This window comes from Aulonocara stuartgranti, assembly GCF_965226115.1.
Source record: "Aulonocara stuartgranti genome assembly, chromosome: 6".
NCBI lineage: Eukaryota > Metazoa > Chordata > Actinopteri > Cichliformes > Cichlidae > Aulonocara > Aulonocara stuartgranti.
The window spans coordinates 42,163,225-42,179,416 of NC_138944.1; the positions used below are offsets into that span (position 1 = coordinate 42,163,225).

At 41.9% G+C, this 16,192-nt stretch overlaps 1 protein-coding gene across 1 annotated transcript; it reads left to right on the forward strand.

Moving 5' to 3' along the window:
• The first annotated feature begins 7,277 nt into the window (after window positions 1–7,277).
• tmx2b (thioredoxin-related transmembrane protein 2b) lies at window positions 7,278–15,347 on the forward strand. Its single transcript, XM_082536094.1, is given in 9 exon segments — window positions 7,278–7,608; window positions 10,238–10,298; window positions 11,296–11,409; window positions 13,671–13,747; window positions 13,847–13,953; window positions 14,043–14,108; window positions 14,184–14,313; window positions 15,047–15,140; window positions 15,143–15,347. Coding segments are annotated over 9 exon segments (921 nt in total). The 5' UTR covers window positions 7,278–7,419; the 3' UTR covers window positions 15,226–15,347.
• The last annotated feature ends 845 nt before the right edge of the window (window positions 15,348–16,192 follow it).

Below are 16,192 nucleotides of genomic sequence, written 5' to 3' on the forward strand. Positions count from 1 at the left end.
TGCGCCTTACTACAGGAAACCGATCCCGAACCAGCAGTTGAGCCGGAAGTGCAGCAATGACACACATTTTGAAATTAAAATAAATAAATGAACAAACCGATGAAGAAAGATAAACGAACAGATGAAATAAGTATTAAATAAAAACGAAACACAGCAGCTGCTGTAACATGACATCATTTATTTTGAAGGATCATTTCTCAGTTAAACATAAAAAACAACCCCCACCATATTCATAGGAGTGACGACCCCCCACGCCCCCCGGTCCTCTCTCTGTGTCCTACTGACATGTTTTTCCTGTTCACGTTGGCGGAAGTGATGAGGGAACTATCTGCACACCAGCTACTGCACCATCAAACAAACACATCATTACAGTGTAAATTCAGTGCTTGAAATACAGCTCATGTGTTTGATATAAGGCTGTGAAATAGGAATAAATAAAAAATAAATAATAATAAAAGATTTTTAAAAATAAAATAAGCAAAGGGTTAAAAATGATGTCAGCTACGAGGATGACATCATGGGTTTGGATTCACCAACAGAGGCAATGTTTCCCTCTTTCTATGACATGATGGAGTGAGCAGATATATTTGGAAAAAATAAAAAATATATGTGGAAATAACTGTATTGGAAACAGGTGTGAATAGAAAATATCCACTGATTGTAATAATGTCACTATAACAGTTGTTAATTATTGAGCAGGTCATGGAAGAGATCTCAGAACCGCTAATCAACATCTGCATCGCATCAACAGGAAATGAGTCATGTTGTGCTGTAACTGCAGATACACATCACTAGAAATATGTTATTAGAAAAGTTCTGAGATAAACATAAATTACTCTCTGACAATCAATACAGATTCAGATCACACAGTTACACATCACCAGCATTAACTGACTCGATGAGATTACAGGTATAGTATGCATGAGTCTTTCTAGAGCAGGGGTCGGCAACATTCTGATGATGAGTGCATCTAAACTTTCCTCAGAGGTCAGTGTGCCATATGATTGCATTAGCAATAAATGTAATAATGCTCTATATCAACAGTTACACACTAGATAGAACCACTTTATAGGATTATATTTGTTCACAGATGTTGGCAGCTATCAGCTACTTAGAAAAGGATCCTGGTGTTATTTATCTCTCAGAAACAGTTCATAACTTCAACTCATTCATGTCACCTAAAAGGTAAACCTGTTTCTCCATCACTGTTCAGCTCTGATGATTCAGTAAGGACATCTCCTGGTTTCATCTTCATGTTTCCCTCTCACCACATATCCAAACCGACATCATGACCAGCAGCTTTACAGCTGTGGCTCCAGCAAACATCAGCTGATACTAGAAATTAATATTAAATAAATTCTAACAACAGCTGATCAAGCTTAAACGTGCTGCTGTTTAGCGCTACATCCGCTGGTTTCCTCTTTCTGGTGCAAAGTGGGCGATAAACAAACAAGAGAGAAAAGCCGATCAGCTGATCATTGATCAGTTTCATGATTGAAGTAGAAACAGGAGAGAAGAAGAGTCAGCTGTGCAGCGTAACGACAGAATAAATCCAGCTTTGTGTCTTTTTCATTCTAGCTGAAGTCCGGGACAAACTGTTCCTTTCAGCTCAACATGAAACGCGTAATATTTTCTCTGAATACGAGACGATTCTGTTTTTTACGGGACGGTTGGCAACTCTGCTAACTAACCTTATGAATAAAGTTCACTATCAGTAACATCATAGCACCCAACCAGCTGTATAGAAACTCCGTCATGCTAGCTAGTAGCAGTACGAGTTATTGTAACTGAGGGTAAAAAGTCAGCACAGCTAAAATAAACTCCACCTGAACTTGGTTCATATCTGACCCAGATACACTGCAGGTCATAACTTCTTACCTGATGTTCAGTTCACCTGACACTCGGCCGCCTCGGGGCTCTCCTCCTGCCTCACCTTTCTCTCATCCACCTGTTGCCTCTGTGGAAGCTCCGCCACAGCCACCACCAAACAACTGAGTTATTTTTACACATCTGCCAGCATCTGGCCAATCCACCACCTCTCATTGTTTATACTGTTATAAAAAAAAAAAAAAAAAAAAAAAAACACAACCATCGGGCCACCCAGTCCAGCTATGGTCGTGCCATCAATTATCCTGGCACGCGTGCCTAGGGTTGCCGACCCCTGTTCTAGAGGGAGGGGTGAAATTATTGTTATTTAAGCGAAACACTGTGACAGGAAATGACAGGAAGTTGAGAGAATATTCCTCATTAAGCTTGGAAATTTCTTGTGATGTCCCCCAGGGGTGGTCTGTAATGGAGCCAATACTGTTCATTGTTTATATTATGTGATGGACCGAGTTGAAAAACAGGAGGAGTCCCAGGAATTATTAGAAAAATATAGTTTCCATTTATTTAACCCCCAAAAATTATATTTACAAGACTAATAAATGTTGAGCTCATAAAAGAGGTCAAAGAAACAAAACTGAACTCAGGCACAGACTGCAACCTTAACAAACCAAATGACTGCCCAAACATACATAATTGACCTAAACATGAATGACATACAAGGGTATATATAATGGCTGATCAGACCATTGTGACACATGAGGGGTAACAAACAAAACACAATCATAAATCACAAACGATGCAGTACAATCTAGTTTGTTAATAAACTAAACACTAAAGAAGAAAATCAAAAACCCCATTAAACCCTAAACTCAAATATTTAATTAAATACAAATACTTTGTTTTTAAAGTAAAGAAAACACACATTCCCCCTTCAGCAGGAAGTGGTGGTGTGGTCCAATTATCTTCCTTTGTATTTAATGGTTTCAAACCCTGGCTACCATCTTCTGTCCAGCAACTCCCAGGGATGATGGCAGGTAAGAAATAAAAAGACAAAGGTTAGTCAGAAAGCAAAGAAATTTAGTATGAATACATAAGTAAACTAAATGTGCGCGCTTACAAATAGAACAGATGTATCCAAACCAATCAATGAAGTTATTGGCAACTAAAATGTATTACTATGTTCAAATGAAGAATGAAAATACAAAAGTTACCAACTTTAGAGTGTGGCCACGGGTTTGGCCATCACTAGTGATGGGCAGATGAAGCCCCATGAAGCACTGAAGCTTTTCATCCAATTGGTTCACCCCAACGCGAAGCTTCTTGAAGCTTCATTTGCTCTAGTAGGACACCTACTGGACGTAAAAATAATAGCTGGCATGAATTTGAAGAGTGTGGCATTTTGCACACAGCCTGTAAATGTCAACAACAAAAGGAGTGTGTAAAACATGTATATTGTAGTGATGGCAGTATACTGTGTATATTTATACTGGCAGTATGGGAAATGATCATTTGGAAATGCTTGAAATGGAAACGATCATTTACTGTGAGGTGAGGTGTGGTTGGGGTGTGGACAGTAGTTGTGCTTTTGTAACGTTGAGGTATGGACAGCTACACACTGAGGCTTTGAGCCTCAGTCCTGCCTGTTCACATTTTATTCTGTAAAAACTAAATTTTCACTGCTTTTATAACCTTTAGTGGGGAGAACATAGCTGGGATTTAATGATTTAACAAATCTTTTGAATCCTTTGTCCTCCACAATGCTAAATGGCTGGGAGTCCTCAATCACCATGCTGACCAGGTCTTCATCTATTTGAGATTGTTCTCCTGAGGAAAGACAATAAAGATAAAGCACAAATATAAATATCACACACATAACTTATTACAGCTGTATAATATTGTTATATCATTTAGTAACATTACAGCATGCTATATTATCATTGCATTTGATGGCTCACCTGGTCTTGCTCCACAATCGGTGTCCCCTTATTCTCATGTAAAGCTCTGTAGTGCCTAAGCATGGATGAGGTGTTGTTGTTATATCCCAGCTCCCTGGCACATAGCAAACACTTCACCTTGTACACAAGTAACGACAGCTTAACATAAATTGTATTGCACCATCAGTATTATGAAAATACATCTTCTGTAGAAATTTACATACCTTGTTGGGAGATATAAGATCAAAATGTTCCCACACAGGGGAGGACATCCTCCTCTTCTTAGCTGGCTCCATTCTCTCCTGACTTTCTCTCCTCACTCTCATAAACCTCCAAACGGTCTCCAAACTCTCACTAACAACTCTCCATCAAACACCCACATTTTAAATGAAGTCTGAGGGTTTATATCGCTGTCATAGCTCGCGGCAAAGTTCGAACCACTTCATGAACCAGTCACGTGGTACAGCCGGGCAGCGAGGCTTCGGACGTCATCATTTTCAGCTCCTCCCATAAATGAAGCAAGCCTCGATACGCGCATCGCGGAAACGCCCCCTCCATTGCTCGACACACGCTCCGAAGCCTCGATACAGAACGTCACATCAGTGGTTCCCAAACTTTTTTTGCTGGGCCCTCCTTTGTTTTACAAGAAAATCTTTCGTCCCTCCCCCCCCCCCCCCCCCCACAAAACAAAAAAACCTTCCTCCAACCACACGCCCATATTTTGCTCCACTGCTGTTTATTTCACACCTCAAACATTTAGTGAACAATTAAGCAAATACAAGTAATCTGCAGGAAGTAATAAAATAAACTACTAACTCTGTCACGCTGCGTCCGCACCTACACGGGTGATTTTGAACACGCAGCTGTTTCGCCCACTTAAACGATATTTCGATTCACCGAAAACTGAGATTTTTTAAAACTCCTTTTTTTGCGTTTCCGTGTGGACGAGGAATACAGAGTTCGTCATGCAACGTCAAAGGTATGTGCCTTTTTCCACGTCACGCTGTGGCCACGTTATTGTTTACATGAGATGAACTGCAGAATGGCAGATAGAGACTAAATACTGTTAATCTGACTATCTGCAGGTTTACACGCAGTTACTGTCCCTCCATTTACAAAGGCAGAGGCGTCACAGTGTGATTATTTTACTGTATGTGTAATAATATTCAACATTGCTATCAATGCATTTTTCAAAAAATGCCTCTCTGTGCAAAATGGGTTTAAAAACACAAACAGCTGTGGGATCCTGTTTGTCCGTGGTTTAAACAGCCCAGCGCTGCTCCCGACGCAGGGAAACCTGCAGGGAGACCTACCTCAGCACCTGTGCAGGTGAAGCCAAAGGGCAGATTTGCTTCACCATATTTTCTAGTCTTTGGCTCAGAATGAAGTTGGTTTGGAAACATATTCAGCGACGCTTCATCTCCTGCTTTGTGTTTGTGTGGGCGCCCCGTGCTAGCAGTGTCCAAGAGTTTTGTTTTTTCTTCCCCCCCCTTTTCATACCGCGCCCCCCTGCAATGGCTCTGCGCCCCCCCAGGGAGGCAGGCCCCACACTTTGGGAAGGTCTGATATATATGATGATGTATAACTCGGTAAAAATCCACGATCATAGCACCAAAAAATATGATCCCAATAATATGGCGGTGGACTAGCATGATGACAACGTTTTCAGGGCACGTGTGTGTGTGTGTGTGTGTGTGTGTGTGTGTGTGTGTGTGTGTGTGTGTGTGTGTGTGTAAGAACTTCTGTTCTTATACTTTGAAAGTGTCAGAGTGTCATAAAACTTTTTTGACTATGTTATAATGTTGTTTTGCACGAGTCATCATGTATCTTTGATAAAATATTTACTCTTGTATTTGTGTTATTGGTTTTTACAAAAAAAATATTAGTCACATATCACACTGATAAACAGATGACTGAAAGAAATGTTTGATGGGAAAAGGAAACAGTGTTGTGCTGCTAAATTTTCAGCTTCCGACGTTTAAATAAGAAAATGTCAAGAGGAGACAAGCAGCCCGAGTCTGCACGTAAAACATTAAACTCCTCAGCAGTGATACTCGTTGTTATAGGTGCACTTATTCTTTGTCATCGTACTTTATTGTTCCAATGAAACAAGAATCTCATTTCAAAGTACATTTTTGGCCATCCTGTGATCTCGCTGTCTTAATATCTTACAGCTATTTCCAGGGGCAATAACCTTTATGTTAGATTGTGTTTTTAATCAGGCTGTGATCTTAAAGTCACTCTCACAGCACTGATTTTACAGTAATGCACAACAATTGTAATGTCACTGAAATTTCCAAACTGCCTTTTCTGCAGTAAGAGTTGTGTGATTGCACACGGGCCATGACAGGACTCCTTAGTATCTGTACAGCACAATCCAGTTTTATCTATATGTCACCAGATTGCAACAACAGCCACCTGGAGGTGAGACTGTTAGTCACACAAATGGTGGACAGAAAAGTATTTTCCAATTTGGAATAAATCCGATGACTTGATTAACATTTTTGATTTATTTATTAGTACACCTTTTTTTACGAGTCCTCTTATATCCATGACAAAGTGTGTACAGGCTTAACATTTGATGTCTGCATCAATTACTGACATAACATCAGCATATCAAGGAGTTTAGGACTTATCTGTTTGTCTAATACATTTGGAGAAATTGGGCTGTAACTTCACATATTGTGAAAGTTTCTTTTCCTTGTTTTTCTAGATGTTTCCCTTGAGGAGTCTCATTCATGGCTTTTAACCAGGAGCTCAGTGCAACATTTACTTTCACCTCATGTCAACATGTGATGGAGTGCCATACAAATCTTTCTGATGAGGTCTTTCAGGTCCTGGACATGATACAGTTTATCTGTTGAAGATGAAGTTTTTGAGGCCTGTCAATTCTTTCTCTTCTCTTTTTCTCCAGTTTCCTTCAAATATTTTAAGAACACAATGTCTATCTTTTTAAAAAAATATAGATTGAATAAAAGAAATCCTAACACATAACTGCAACAGGCTGTTAGTAACAAAATGCCTGAAGATGCTATTTCAAATCGGTTGTTTGTTTATTTCTCTTTCATGTGTAGACACATCATCGTGCCCAGGTCATTTATTTCTGAGTTGCGCATGCGTTGAGCCTGTGAGCGCTATCTACTGACGTAATAATGAGTACAGAACTTAGATAATTCACACAAAAAACAAACAAACAAAAAAACTTAGATAATTCACAGCTGTAAACAAAAGAATCGCACGCGCACAAAAACGTGAAACACAATTTTTGCTCGTGCTCCATAAAACTGAACGTGCAGCATCTTCCAGCTTACACTTACACAGGACGTTAGTCCTGCCAGCTTCAAATTAAAAGGCGACATGAGTCATTTTAGGCCTAGAAACAGCGGCAGTGCGTTTAAATATCTATCGCACCGTTATTTTTTCCATTAAATGACTACAAAGATATACAAAAAGGTTGAATCCAAAAGTAACGATCCACAATATAAAATTCAATGCTTTTATTTTTAACATCTATGTCGGAAGCTGTGGTTCCGACCCCCTTCACGTTGCTCTGCTAGCGCAGAGCCATTTATACTAAGCTAACGGTTTAGCACTGCTGACCTCCGTCTTTGCGGGGTTTATTTCCCGGGTTAGTTGTTGTACGACAGTTAGCTTCAAGATGGCTTTGTTGACGCCATTATTCGCTTTTCTGTACCATCTACCGCAGGTGTACAAGTGGCTGCTGAAGCCATATTACGTAGCATCTCTCTTCATGTCTGTAGCATTTCTAGCTGTCCGCAAGACGCCCGGCATCTGTGACCGTCTGGCCACACAGCGAGAAGACGGCAACTCCTGCGACTTCGACTGGGTCCGTAGAAAAAGCCAGAAAGTCTGGTCGTTTTCCCGAATGTGTTAGCAGCTAGCCGGTCAGTGAATGCTGGACCAATGCACAGGCTGTGGTAACGAGGGCCAGATGACTTTAGCTGTCAGGCCAAACAGCGGCCAAAAAGCAACTCATTGATGTTCCTGGACTTGTTGACTAAGATACACAAGTGAAAACGATTCATTTGTAGTTTTCCGCTGTTGATTAATGTGTTTTATTGCTTACGGCATATCAATGAAGGTCTGTTAAAATACAAGAATGAACATGGGGTGTCAGTGTTACTGTGTTGGTCCTGAAGGTTGCAGGAGGGGAGGCAAAATCGGGGTATCACAGAATGAGGGTTGTTGTTGTAATAATAATAAAAGCCAAATGGAACCGAATTTAATGTCCCGTTAGAGCTCTTACAGTTTATATACACTCATGAATGTTGTGGTGAAGTTGGGCTTTTAATGGTTCTTTAAGCTGTTCTTTGGTGTACTGCATAGATCTCTAGTGACTTTAAAAAAAAAAGAATATATGTGTCTTACAAAGTTGCACCCCAACCAGACACTTGGTTAATGAGCTTCTGGCATAATCTAGTCTGGATATTTGACCACTTTTCTTTACGAAACTGGAAGAATTCATTTAAATTGGTTTGTTTCTTAGCCCAGGCATAGTCCACAAATTGGGGTCAGAGGTCAAACTTAACATTAGTCTGCAGAACCAGTTGTGATGTTCCTGGGTTCCTCATCCTGGTAGAACATCATATTGCTTCTAAGTTTCAACCATCTAGCCACTGATCTGAGGTGAAGTTGAAGAATTTGCATGTAGTCCTTCTCCTCTGTCTTCACTATTCCATCCACATTGTGCAGGGTACCAGTACCACTGGCAGCAACAGCCCTAGAGCGTGATGCTACTGCCGCCATGCCTGACAGTTGCTACGGTGTTCTTAGGTTTCCCTCAACTTGACTCCTCCAAACATGAGTCTTGTTAATATAGCCAAAGAGCTCAATCTTCATCATGTCCGGGCACAAGACCTTTCTCAAGAAGCCTTCGGCTTGTCCAAATGGGAAGCTGCAAAATTGAGTGGAGCTTTCTGTGGAGAGGGTGAAGCCCCTCCACAGCAAAGACAGACACTGGTGTTCTAGCAGTTTCCAGGTCATGAGGCTTGAGCCCTGCTGGTTTCTGGACTGTTTCCTCTCGTTTGTGGGAGACAGATTGGTCTTCTTGTAGATGTAGACTGTGACTAGAGCAGGGCGATATGACCAAAAATATTTATCACGATATACATTTGAAAATTTGCGATAACGATATAACTGACGATATAATTGAGACGAGACAAAATACTTTACAACTCCTCAACTTTATTAGTGCAAAAACCATCAATGTATTTTCACTTAAACAAGCAGCTGTTTTTTATCTGCATTAAAGTTATATAAAAATGTAACAGTGCAAACTCCTCGCTGACAGTTTAACCAAAAGGTATTTCCAGTGGAAACTGGCCGACACATCCTCAGCATCACCATGTATAATATCCACAAAACTTAAAAAGAGGTTATACACACACAATACGGTAACATTATGTTGAAGCACAGCACGTATCACTCCGCGAGGCTCCGCCTACGATAGCCGTAACGCTCCCACAATCCATCAAGCGGTGCGGCTTCGTAGCACAGCAAAGTCGTACTGAAACATTTGACAGATTTTCGAGCGCCGTGCACATAAAATCGTTTCGAGGTCAGTAAACACGACCAGAGTTCATACATAAGGCACACGGGATTATAAGGGGCTCTGTCGACTTTCAGAAAAATCAAAGGATTGATTTTAAGTGTGCCGTATTTTCCAAACAACACGGTAATAACGACGGCCCGCTAGCATGCGCTACCAAAAATAGTGCTTTGTTGTGTATCTGACGGACGAAAGCTAAACCAGTTCCACACCAGTGAAGCTGCAGCATTTTTACAAACCAGTTCAGGTTCATGGTTTCATTCAACGATCCACTTTCGCTCTTCTCATTCTGCGTCGCCGCCATGTGCGTATGAAAACAAAGGCACTGCGCATGCGCGTTTTACCCATATTCTATCGCCATGTTTCATTTTCTTATCGTTGCCCAACATTGCACCGGTATTACCGTGAACGGTACGATATAGCCCAGCCCTAGTGGTGACATATCTGAGTAACTTGTACTTGGGCACAACTGTTTGTACTGATGGTCTGACCTCATGCAATCCTGTGTTTCACATCTATGAGAACAATGTGTCCAAATTGGAATTAGAAACAAGTGTTCATGCTTTTGTTTCCTCACAGTCTGACTGGTGTACATCACTGTAAATGACTTATTTGGCAGATGTGGTGCTTTATTTGCAGTTGCTGTTTTGACAGAAGAGATACAGCACCTGTGCAAGTATCAGAACAGGGCTTTAAAATCTGTTCAGAGCTAAAATGAAAATCATCTTAGTGTTCTCTCTGCTCATCTCACAGTTTTGTTTGTTTCTGAAATCAGCTGAGTAACAAAGGTGTAAACAACAACCAGTCAAATGGGAAAAGCTGTGTTAGCAAATCGTGTCAGAGCTGTAGAGGCTGTGCGAGTGGAGCAGAGACGGCAGAGTAACAAAGGCCATGTTTGTGTTCTCAGAGAGAGGTGGAGATCCTCATGTTCCTCAGTGCCATCGTGATGATGAAGAACCGCCGGGCGAGTGAGTAAATGTCTTTTTCATAGTGTGGATGAGTTGTGTGCTATCCAGCGCTCTGTGATGTTCTCTGTCAGGAGGCTTTTAAATTGGCTGTTCAGTGAATTCCTCAAGATTCAGCCCGTTACAGAGCTCTGTTTCACATTTAGTAGTGAATTTGAAAGATGTTGCATCACCGCGTTCATCAGGGCTGTGCGATATGACCACAATCTCATATCCCATCGCCCCGATAACGATATAAATCACAAACATTTAACATTTTCTGTAAGTTCTGTGAATCTCGGGCAGCTCGACTTGCAGGAAGTGTTTCCAGCTGGGCGTCATGTAGCTGGAGTCGAGTGTTTTAATCGATGCATGAAACGATACATTTTTAGTCATAAGTTGTAACGGCGCCATTTTCTTTGTATTTATTACACGGCGTGCTGCGGGGAAAAGCCTAGGGCTGTTCGATGTAACGATATATATCGGATGACGATATAAAAACATCTGTCGTTTCATTTTACGCTGTCATTTGTTTCATGCTGTCGCAAAATAAACTGTTTACAGCAATATTTGTTCATGGTTCTGATGTCCCTGTAGTTATTATTAATTTCTTCAAGTTCTCTCTTTCTCTTATATTTAATATAACCACACTACGGACGGACAAGCGCCTGTTTTTATGCGTTGTCGTTAGCAACAACGACGGTAACAGCATCGTGTGTCCGCTTGTTTATGTTCCACATAAACCTTTCACAATAAAGCTCAAGATCCTGTTGAGACTTTTCAAAATAAACTGAATGACGTGAAACAGTATGCAGAGTGTTTACGGATGAGACGCAAAAAGAGCCGCCAGGTGCTAAAAAATAAACCTCAGACTCAAACGTTTTATATCGTCATCCGATATATATCGTTATATCGAACAGCCCAAGTGTTCATCATTGATTAGGGCTGTTTATTATCTGCTGCTAATCTGTTTTAAAGCATTGACTAAAACATGAAAGTGTCTCTGTGTTGTTTGTGTCAGTAACTGTGGAGCAACATGTGGGCAACATCATCCTGTTCAGCAAAGTGGCCAATGTGATCCTGTTCTTCAGACTGGACATCAGGATGGGGCTGCTCTACCTGACGCTCTGCATAGGTCTGTCAGCTCATTGTTTAGACAGTAGCACCTCACAGAAACCGTCTGGTCCCACAGGATCACTGAGACTGTTGGTGGGGAGAACTCCACGTTAACAGGAAGAACAGGGCCAAACAAACTACAGGAGAGAGAAGGCTAAAGACCATTTGTTCATCCCGCAAAGGAGTTTGTTACCGCAGTAGGATAAAAAAAACAGTACAAGTGCCACGGGCCTTAGAGAGTGCAAACATGTATATATGCAACAGTAAGCAAGCAATTTCTTTATATAGCACTTTCAGAACAACTCCCCAGCTGAACACTAAGTGCTGTACACCTGACATGCCAGAAATGATATTTTCAGTAAGTTAAAAAAAATATATATAAAAGGATAAAAATATAAAAATAAGATGATAATTAAAATGATATTTAAATGAATAAAATTAGCACAAATAGCAAAAAGTAAAATAATATAAAATGAGAATTAGAATTACATTTAAAACAATAAAATCATTTTTACTCCTTGTCATGAGCCAAGGAGTAAAAATGGGTTTTAAGACGCGTTTTAAAAGTGGACAGTGAAGGGGCCTCTCTAATGTGCTGCAGAGAAGGCCCCGCCCCCTCTGAGCTTCCTCTTGGACCTGGGTACCTCCAGGAGCAGCTTGTCAGCTGACCTGAGAAACCTGGGGGGGAGTAAGGATGCAGAAGCTCAGAGAGGTAAGGTGGGGCAAGACCGTTTAACCATTTGAAAACAGAGTTTTAAAATGAACTCTAAGATATACAGGCAGCCAATGGAGTGAGGCGAGGATGGGAGTCATGTGCTCTCTTTTACCAGTTCAGCTGCAGATGAGAGAGAAGACGCCGACTAACTCCACAATACAGCACATTACAGTAATGCAAACGAGATGAAGTAAAAGCACGCATTACTGTTTCAAAATGCGGCCTGGATAAAATAGTCTTACCTTTGCCAAACACCTTAAATGATAAAAACTGGACTTGACAGGTTTAAAGTACTCTGCCAGGGGTCAATAGTGGAGGGTTCACAAGGTCCACTGGGACCAAACACAATCACCTCTCTTTTGCTTGAATTACATCTTAGAAAGTTTAGGAACATCCAAGATTTGATAAAGTGGTTTAATAGAGAAGGCATCGTTCTGCTTCAGAGGCAGATAAATCTGACAGTCGTCAGCATAGCAGTGGAAGGATAATCCGTGCCTTCTGAGGATGGTTCCCAGGGGCTGTAAATATAATGAAAAAAGCAGAGGCCCTAAAATTGAGCCCTGTGGGACCCCAAGCTGAAGAGCGGCAGAGAAGGACTCAACCTTAAAAAGTTAACACTAAAAGTTCTGTCACAAAGATAGATGTCATTTCAAGGCAGTACCACGAATGCCTGCAAGATGGTGAAGCGAGACAGCAAAATGTTGTGGTCTACAGTGTCAAAGGCAGCTGTTAGGTCAAGGAGGACAAGAACAACATGATTACCAGAGGATATCAGTAAAAACCTTTAAGAGTGCTGACTCCGTGCTATGAAAGTTTTTAAAACCTGACTGGAAGACTAAGAAACCGTTCTCATTTAAAAATCCATCAGTTGGCAGTGTACAATTTTCTCTAAGATTTTAGACATAAAAGACAACTTGGAGAGAGGCCTGAAGTTAGCCAACACAGTGTGGTCCAGGGCAGGTTTCTTAAGCAGGGGTTGTACTGATGCATGCTTGAAATGAGCAGGGACTACACCACATCTGCTGTATATAACAGTGAGAACAGCCTGGCCTATGCTAGGAAACATCTCCTGAAAAAGCTGTGGTGGGACAGGATCATTTGGAGAACCGGAGGGCCTCAGGTGGCCGACCACATCCTCCAAAGAAGAAAGAGTCACAGGCTCAAACCGGTTAAAACAGCAGAGCAAGGGATCGAGACAGAGGGGTCGGAGTTTGAACGTCATCTACTTGTCCAGTTGTCCATTCTAAGATTGTGATGAATTAACGGATCAAAGGCCTTTAGAGTTGTCATGAGTTGATGTTTAGTGTGCTACGATCAGTCATAGAAATCTGAAACGAGAAGCTGGAAGTGAGTTACACTGAAAACTGGAGATATAAGAAAATAAGGTGTGTTTCATTGGATGCTTAGTGGGCTGATGTTCCCTCAGACAAGGGAAATAATATGTTAACATACAAAGACACAGTAAGTTCACTAATATGTGAGATCCTGCTGAGAGCAGTTCACTGGAGTCAGCTGAAAAAGCAGCAGACTGAGTGTGAGATGCTGTGATCTTCTGTGTGTTTCAGTGTTTTTGATGACCTGTAAGCCTCCTCTGTACATGGGACCTGAGTACATCAAATACTTCAGTGACAAAACTATTGATGTGAGTACAAGTGGAAGAGTTGGTGGTAGAGGTTTGGTTGTTGGTGAAACACACTTACGTCCAGTTGTTTTAAAGTGTGTGTTTACCGTGTGTGCGCAGGATGAACTGGCGAGAGACGGCCGTGTGACGTGGATCGTCGAGTTTTTTGCCAACTGGTCTCCAGAGTGCCAGTCCTTCGCTTCTGTGTACGCTGATCTCTCTCTCAAGTAAGGCTGAGACCGTCCTCTGGTGAAATCGTGGCGTGTCTTCATCTGCGTTCAGGAGTAACTTCAGTGCCTTCTGTTCTGTGGAATAGGTATAACTGTGCTGGCCTAAAGTTTGGCAAAGTGGACATTGGACGCTATGGAGAGGTTTCCAAAAAGTAAGACCCTTTTAAATCAGTTTTCTCGGTGACGTTTGGCTCCCCACATACATATGAGCACTCCCTGTTCTGCAGGTACAAGGTGTCAGCATCTCCACTCTCCAAGCAGCTTCCATCATTGGTGCTGTTCCAAGGAGGGAAGGAAGTTATGCGGCGCCCTCAGGTGGACAAGAAGGGCAGGGCTGTGTCATGGAGCTTCACTGAGGTGAGACTGCTGCTGCTGGTGTGCTAAAGGTGAACACCTGTAATATCAAAGATGTTCTTTTCTCCAGTAACACCTGGACTTGGTCGCATGGCACTGTGGCCTCCTGTTTGTCCGTTAAAACGTGGTCAGTGGAGCGAATGACGTGCGAAGTAATCTAAAAAAGAGAAAACAAGTTCGCAGTGCGTCGTCTGACCCTGGGGTCACCGTTTGTTCCATCAGTGTGCGATTGTTACACAGAATCCTATTTACATTTACTCCAATTATAGAAAATAAGGAAATATCTGAAATGCTGAAGGTAAGCGGTGTTAATCAGAACATTTATGTTTTACAAATATTTACATCTGTGCATGAGAAAGTAACTTTGTATCTTCTTCTTTGCAGGGTTGACATGGGATAAGAAACATGTTTCTTTAAAAACTTCAGACTGAAATTAAAAATTGAGTTGTTGTAATTATCTTCAATAAGTGACAGAAGCCCAATATTAACACAGTCCTCTGTGAGTAAGCACCTGGCCACAGTGGAGAGGAAAAACTCCCCTTTAACAGGAAGATCCCTTCATTCTAACCAGGGTCAGGCTTGACTGGTTGGGCTGAGGGGAAAGGCAGAGCTTAGGCAGAGCTGTGAGCTCCAGAAACTTGCACACCAGTTATAGTGTCAGCTGTTCCCCTCCTGATCCATATACTTGACACTTAGAGTCTTTATATTTAAGACTTTGCATGCTTGTTTCCATCAGGAGAACATCATCCGAGAGTTCAACCTGAACGAACTCTACCAGAAGTCCAAGAAGCTCAGCAAGACCAGAGGAGACAAGGTCAGCCAATCCCAGTTCCCCCAGTGCCCGAGGAGGAGGAGCCAGAGCAGCAGGGAGTTGAAGCCCAGGGGGTGGAGTCTGAATCCAAGAAGGACAAATAGGACCATTTGTATTACTCACACTGGACTTGTTAATGGAATCTGTGGGTCCACTGTGGGTCAGCTAGCTCCTCCTCCACCTTTGTCTTCATGCTCCTCTTCAGAGTGTTCTGTTTACTTGTGAATCAGGCCCCGCCCCTTTCCCTGAATGTCCCTAATATGTAATTTAGCAGAGTATCAAAGCAAACTGCAGTAAACCATCCCAGTTGTGTGAAGAGGACCTGAGGTCACTCTTTGGTGGAGGAGCTTGGCTGGTGGGGGCTGATGATGGAGACGTCCAACACAGGAGCAGAACATGTTTTATGCTACTTAATGACTTATTTTAATCTTTAATAATTTAAATGCAGTTAGTTAGTTACTGATGTGGACCATTTAGCAGCTTCGTCACACACATTCCATCAGCTTCTGTCGTGTTTTCTTCTTTGAGTGTTTTTACCTGCTGACCGTGACTGTGTGCAGCTCCCAGTCAGCTGTTTCTTTCTTTGGACACACCTTACAGGCCCTGACTGGCAGCACTTAGTAGTCAGGTTGATTTAAAGTAGCGGTGATTCAGTGATCCTACGCTTCCCCCCAGTTTCTCACCTGGTCTCCAGTCTGCTGTGTATGACCCGTGTTCTGCAGTTGCCTTTAACAGATGGTGTAAAACACGTTCAGGTGTAACTCCCTACCTGACGAGCCCACCTTTGTTTTTAGTTTGACTTCGTAAAACTCTAAATGCAAAGGACTTTTTTCTTAAACTTGACTACATGCATGTGCAAGTTTACATTTTAATCTAATAGACTAAATAATACATCAAATAATTGCTGGCTTGGGATCAGTGAAGCAGTTCCAGGCTTCTCGGCTGTGCTTTGGTTCCTGCTCGTGCAGAAACCTGAAAATGAGGCATTGAATCTGTGTGAACTGCAGTAACCCCCTAAGAACCATGCAGCAGTGTGGCAGCACTGTTTGCTGCTCCAACGCCAGGACACGG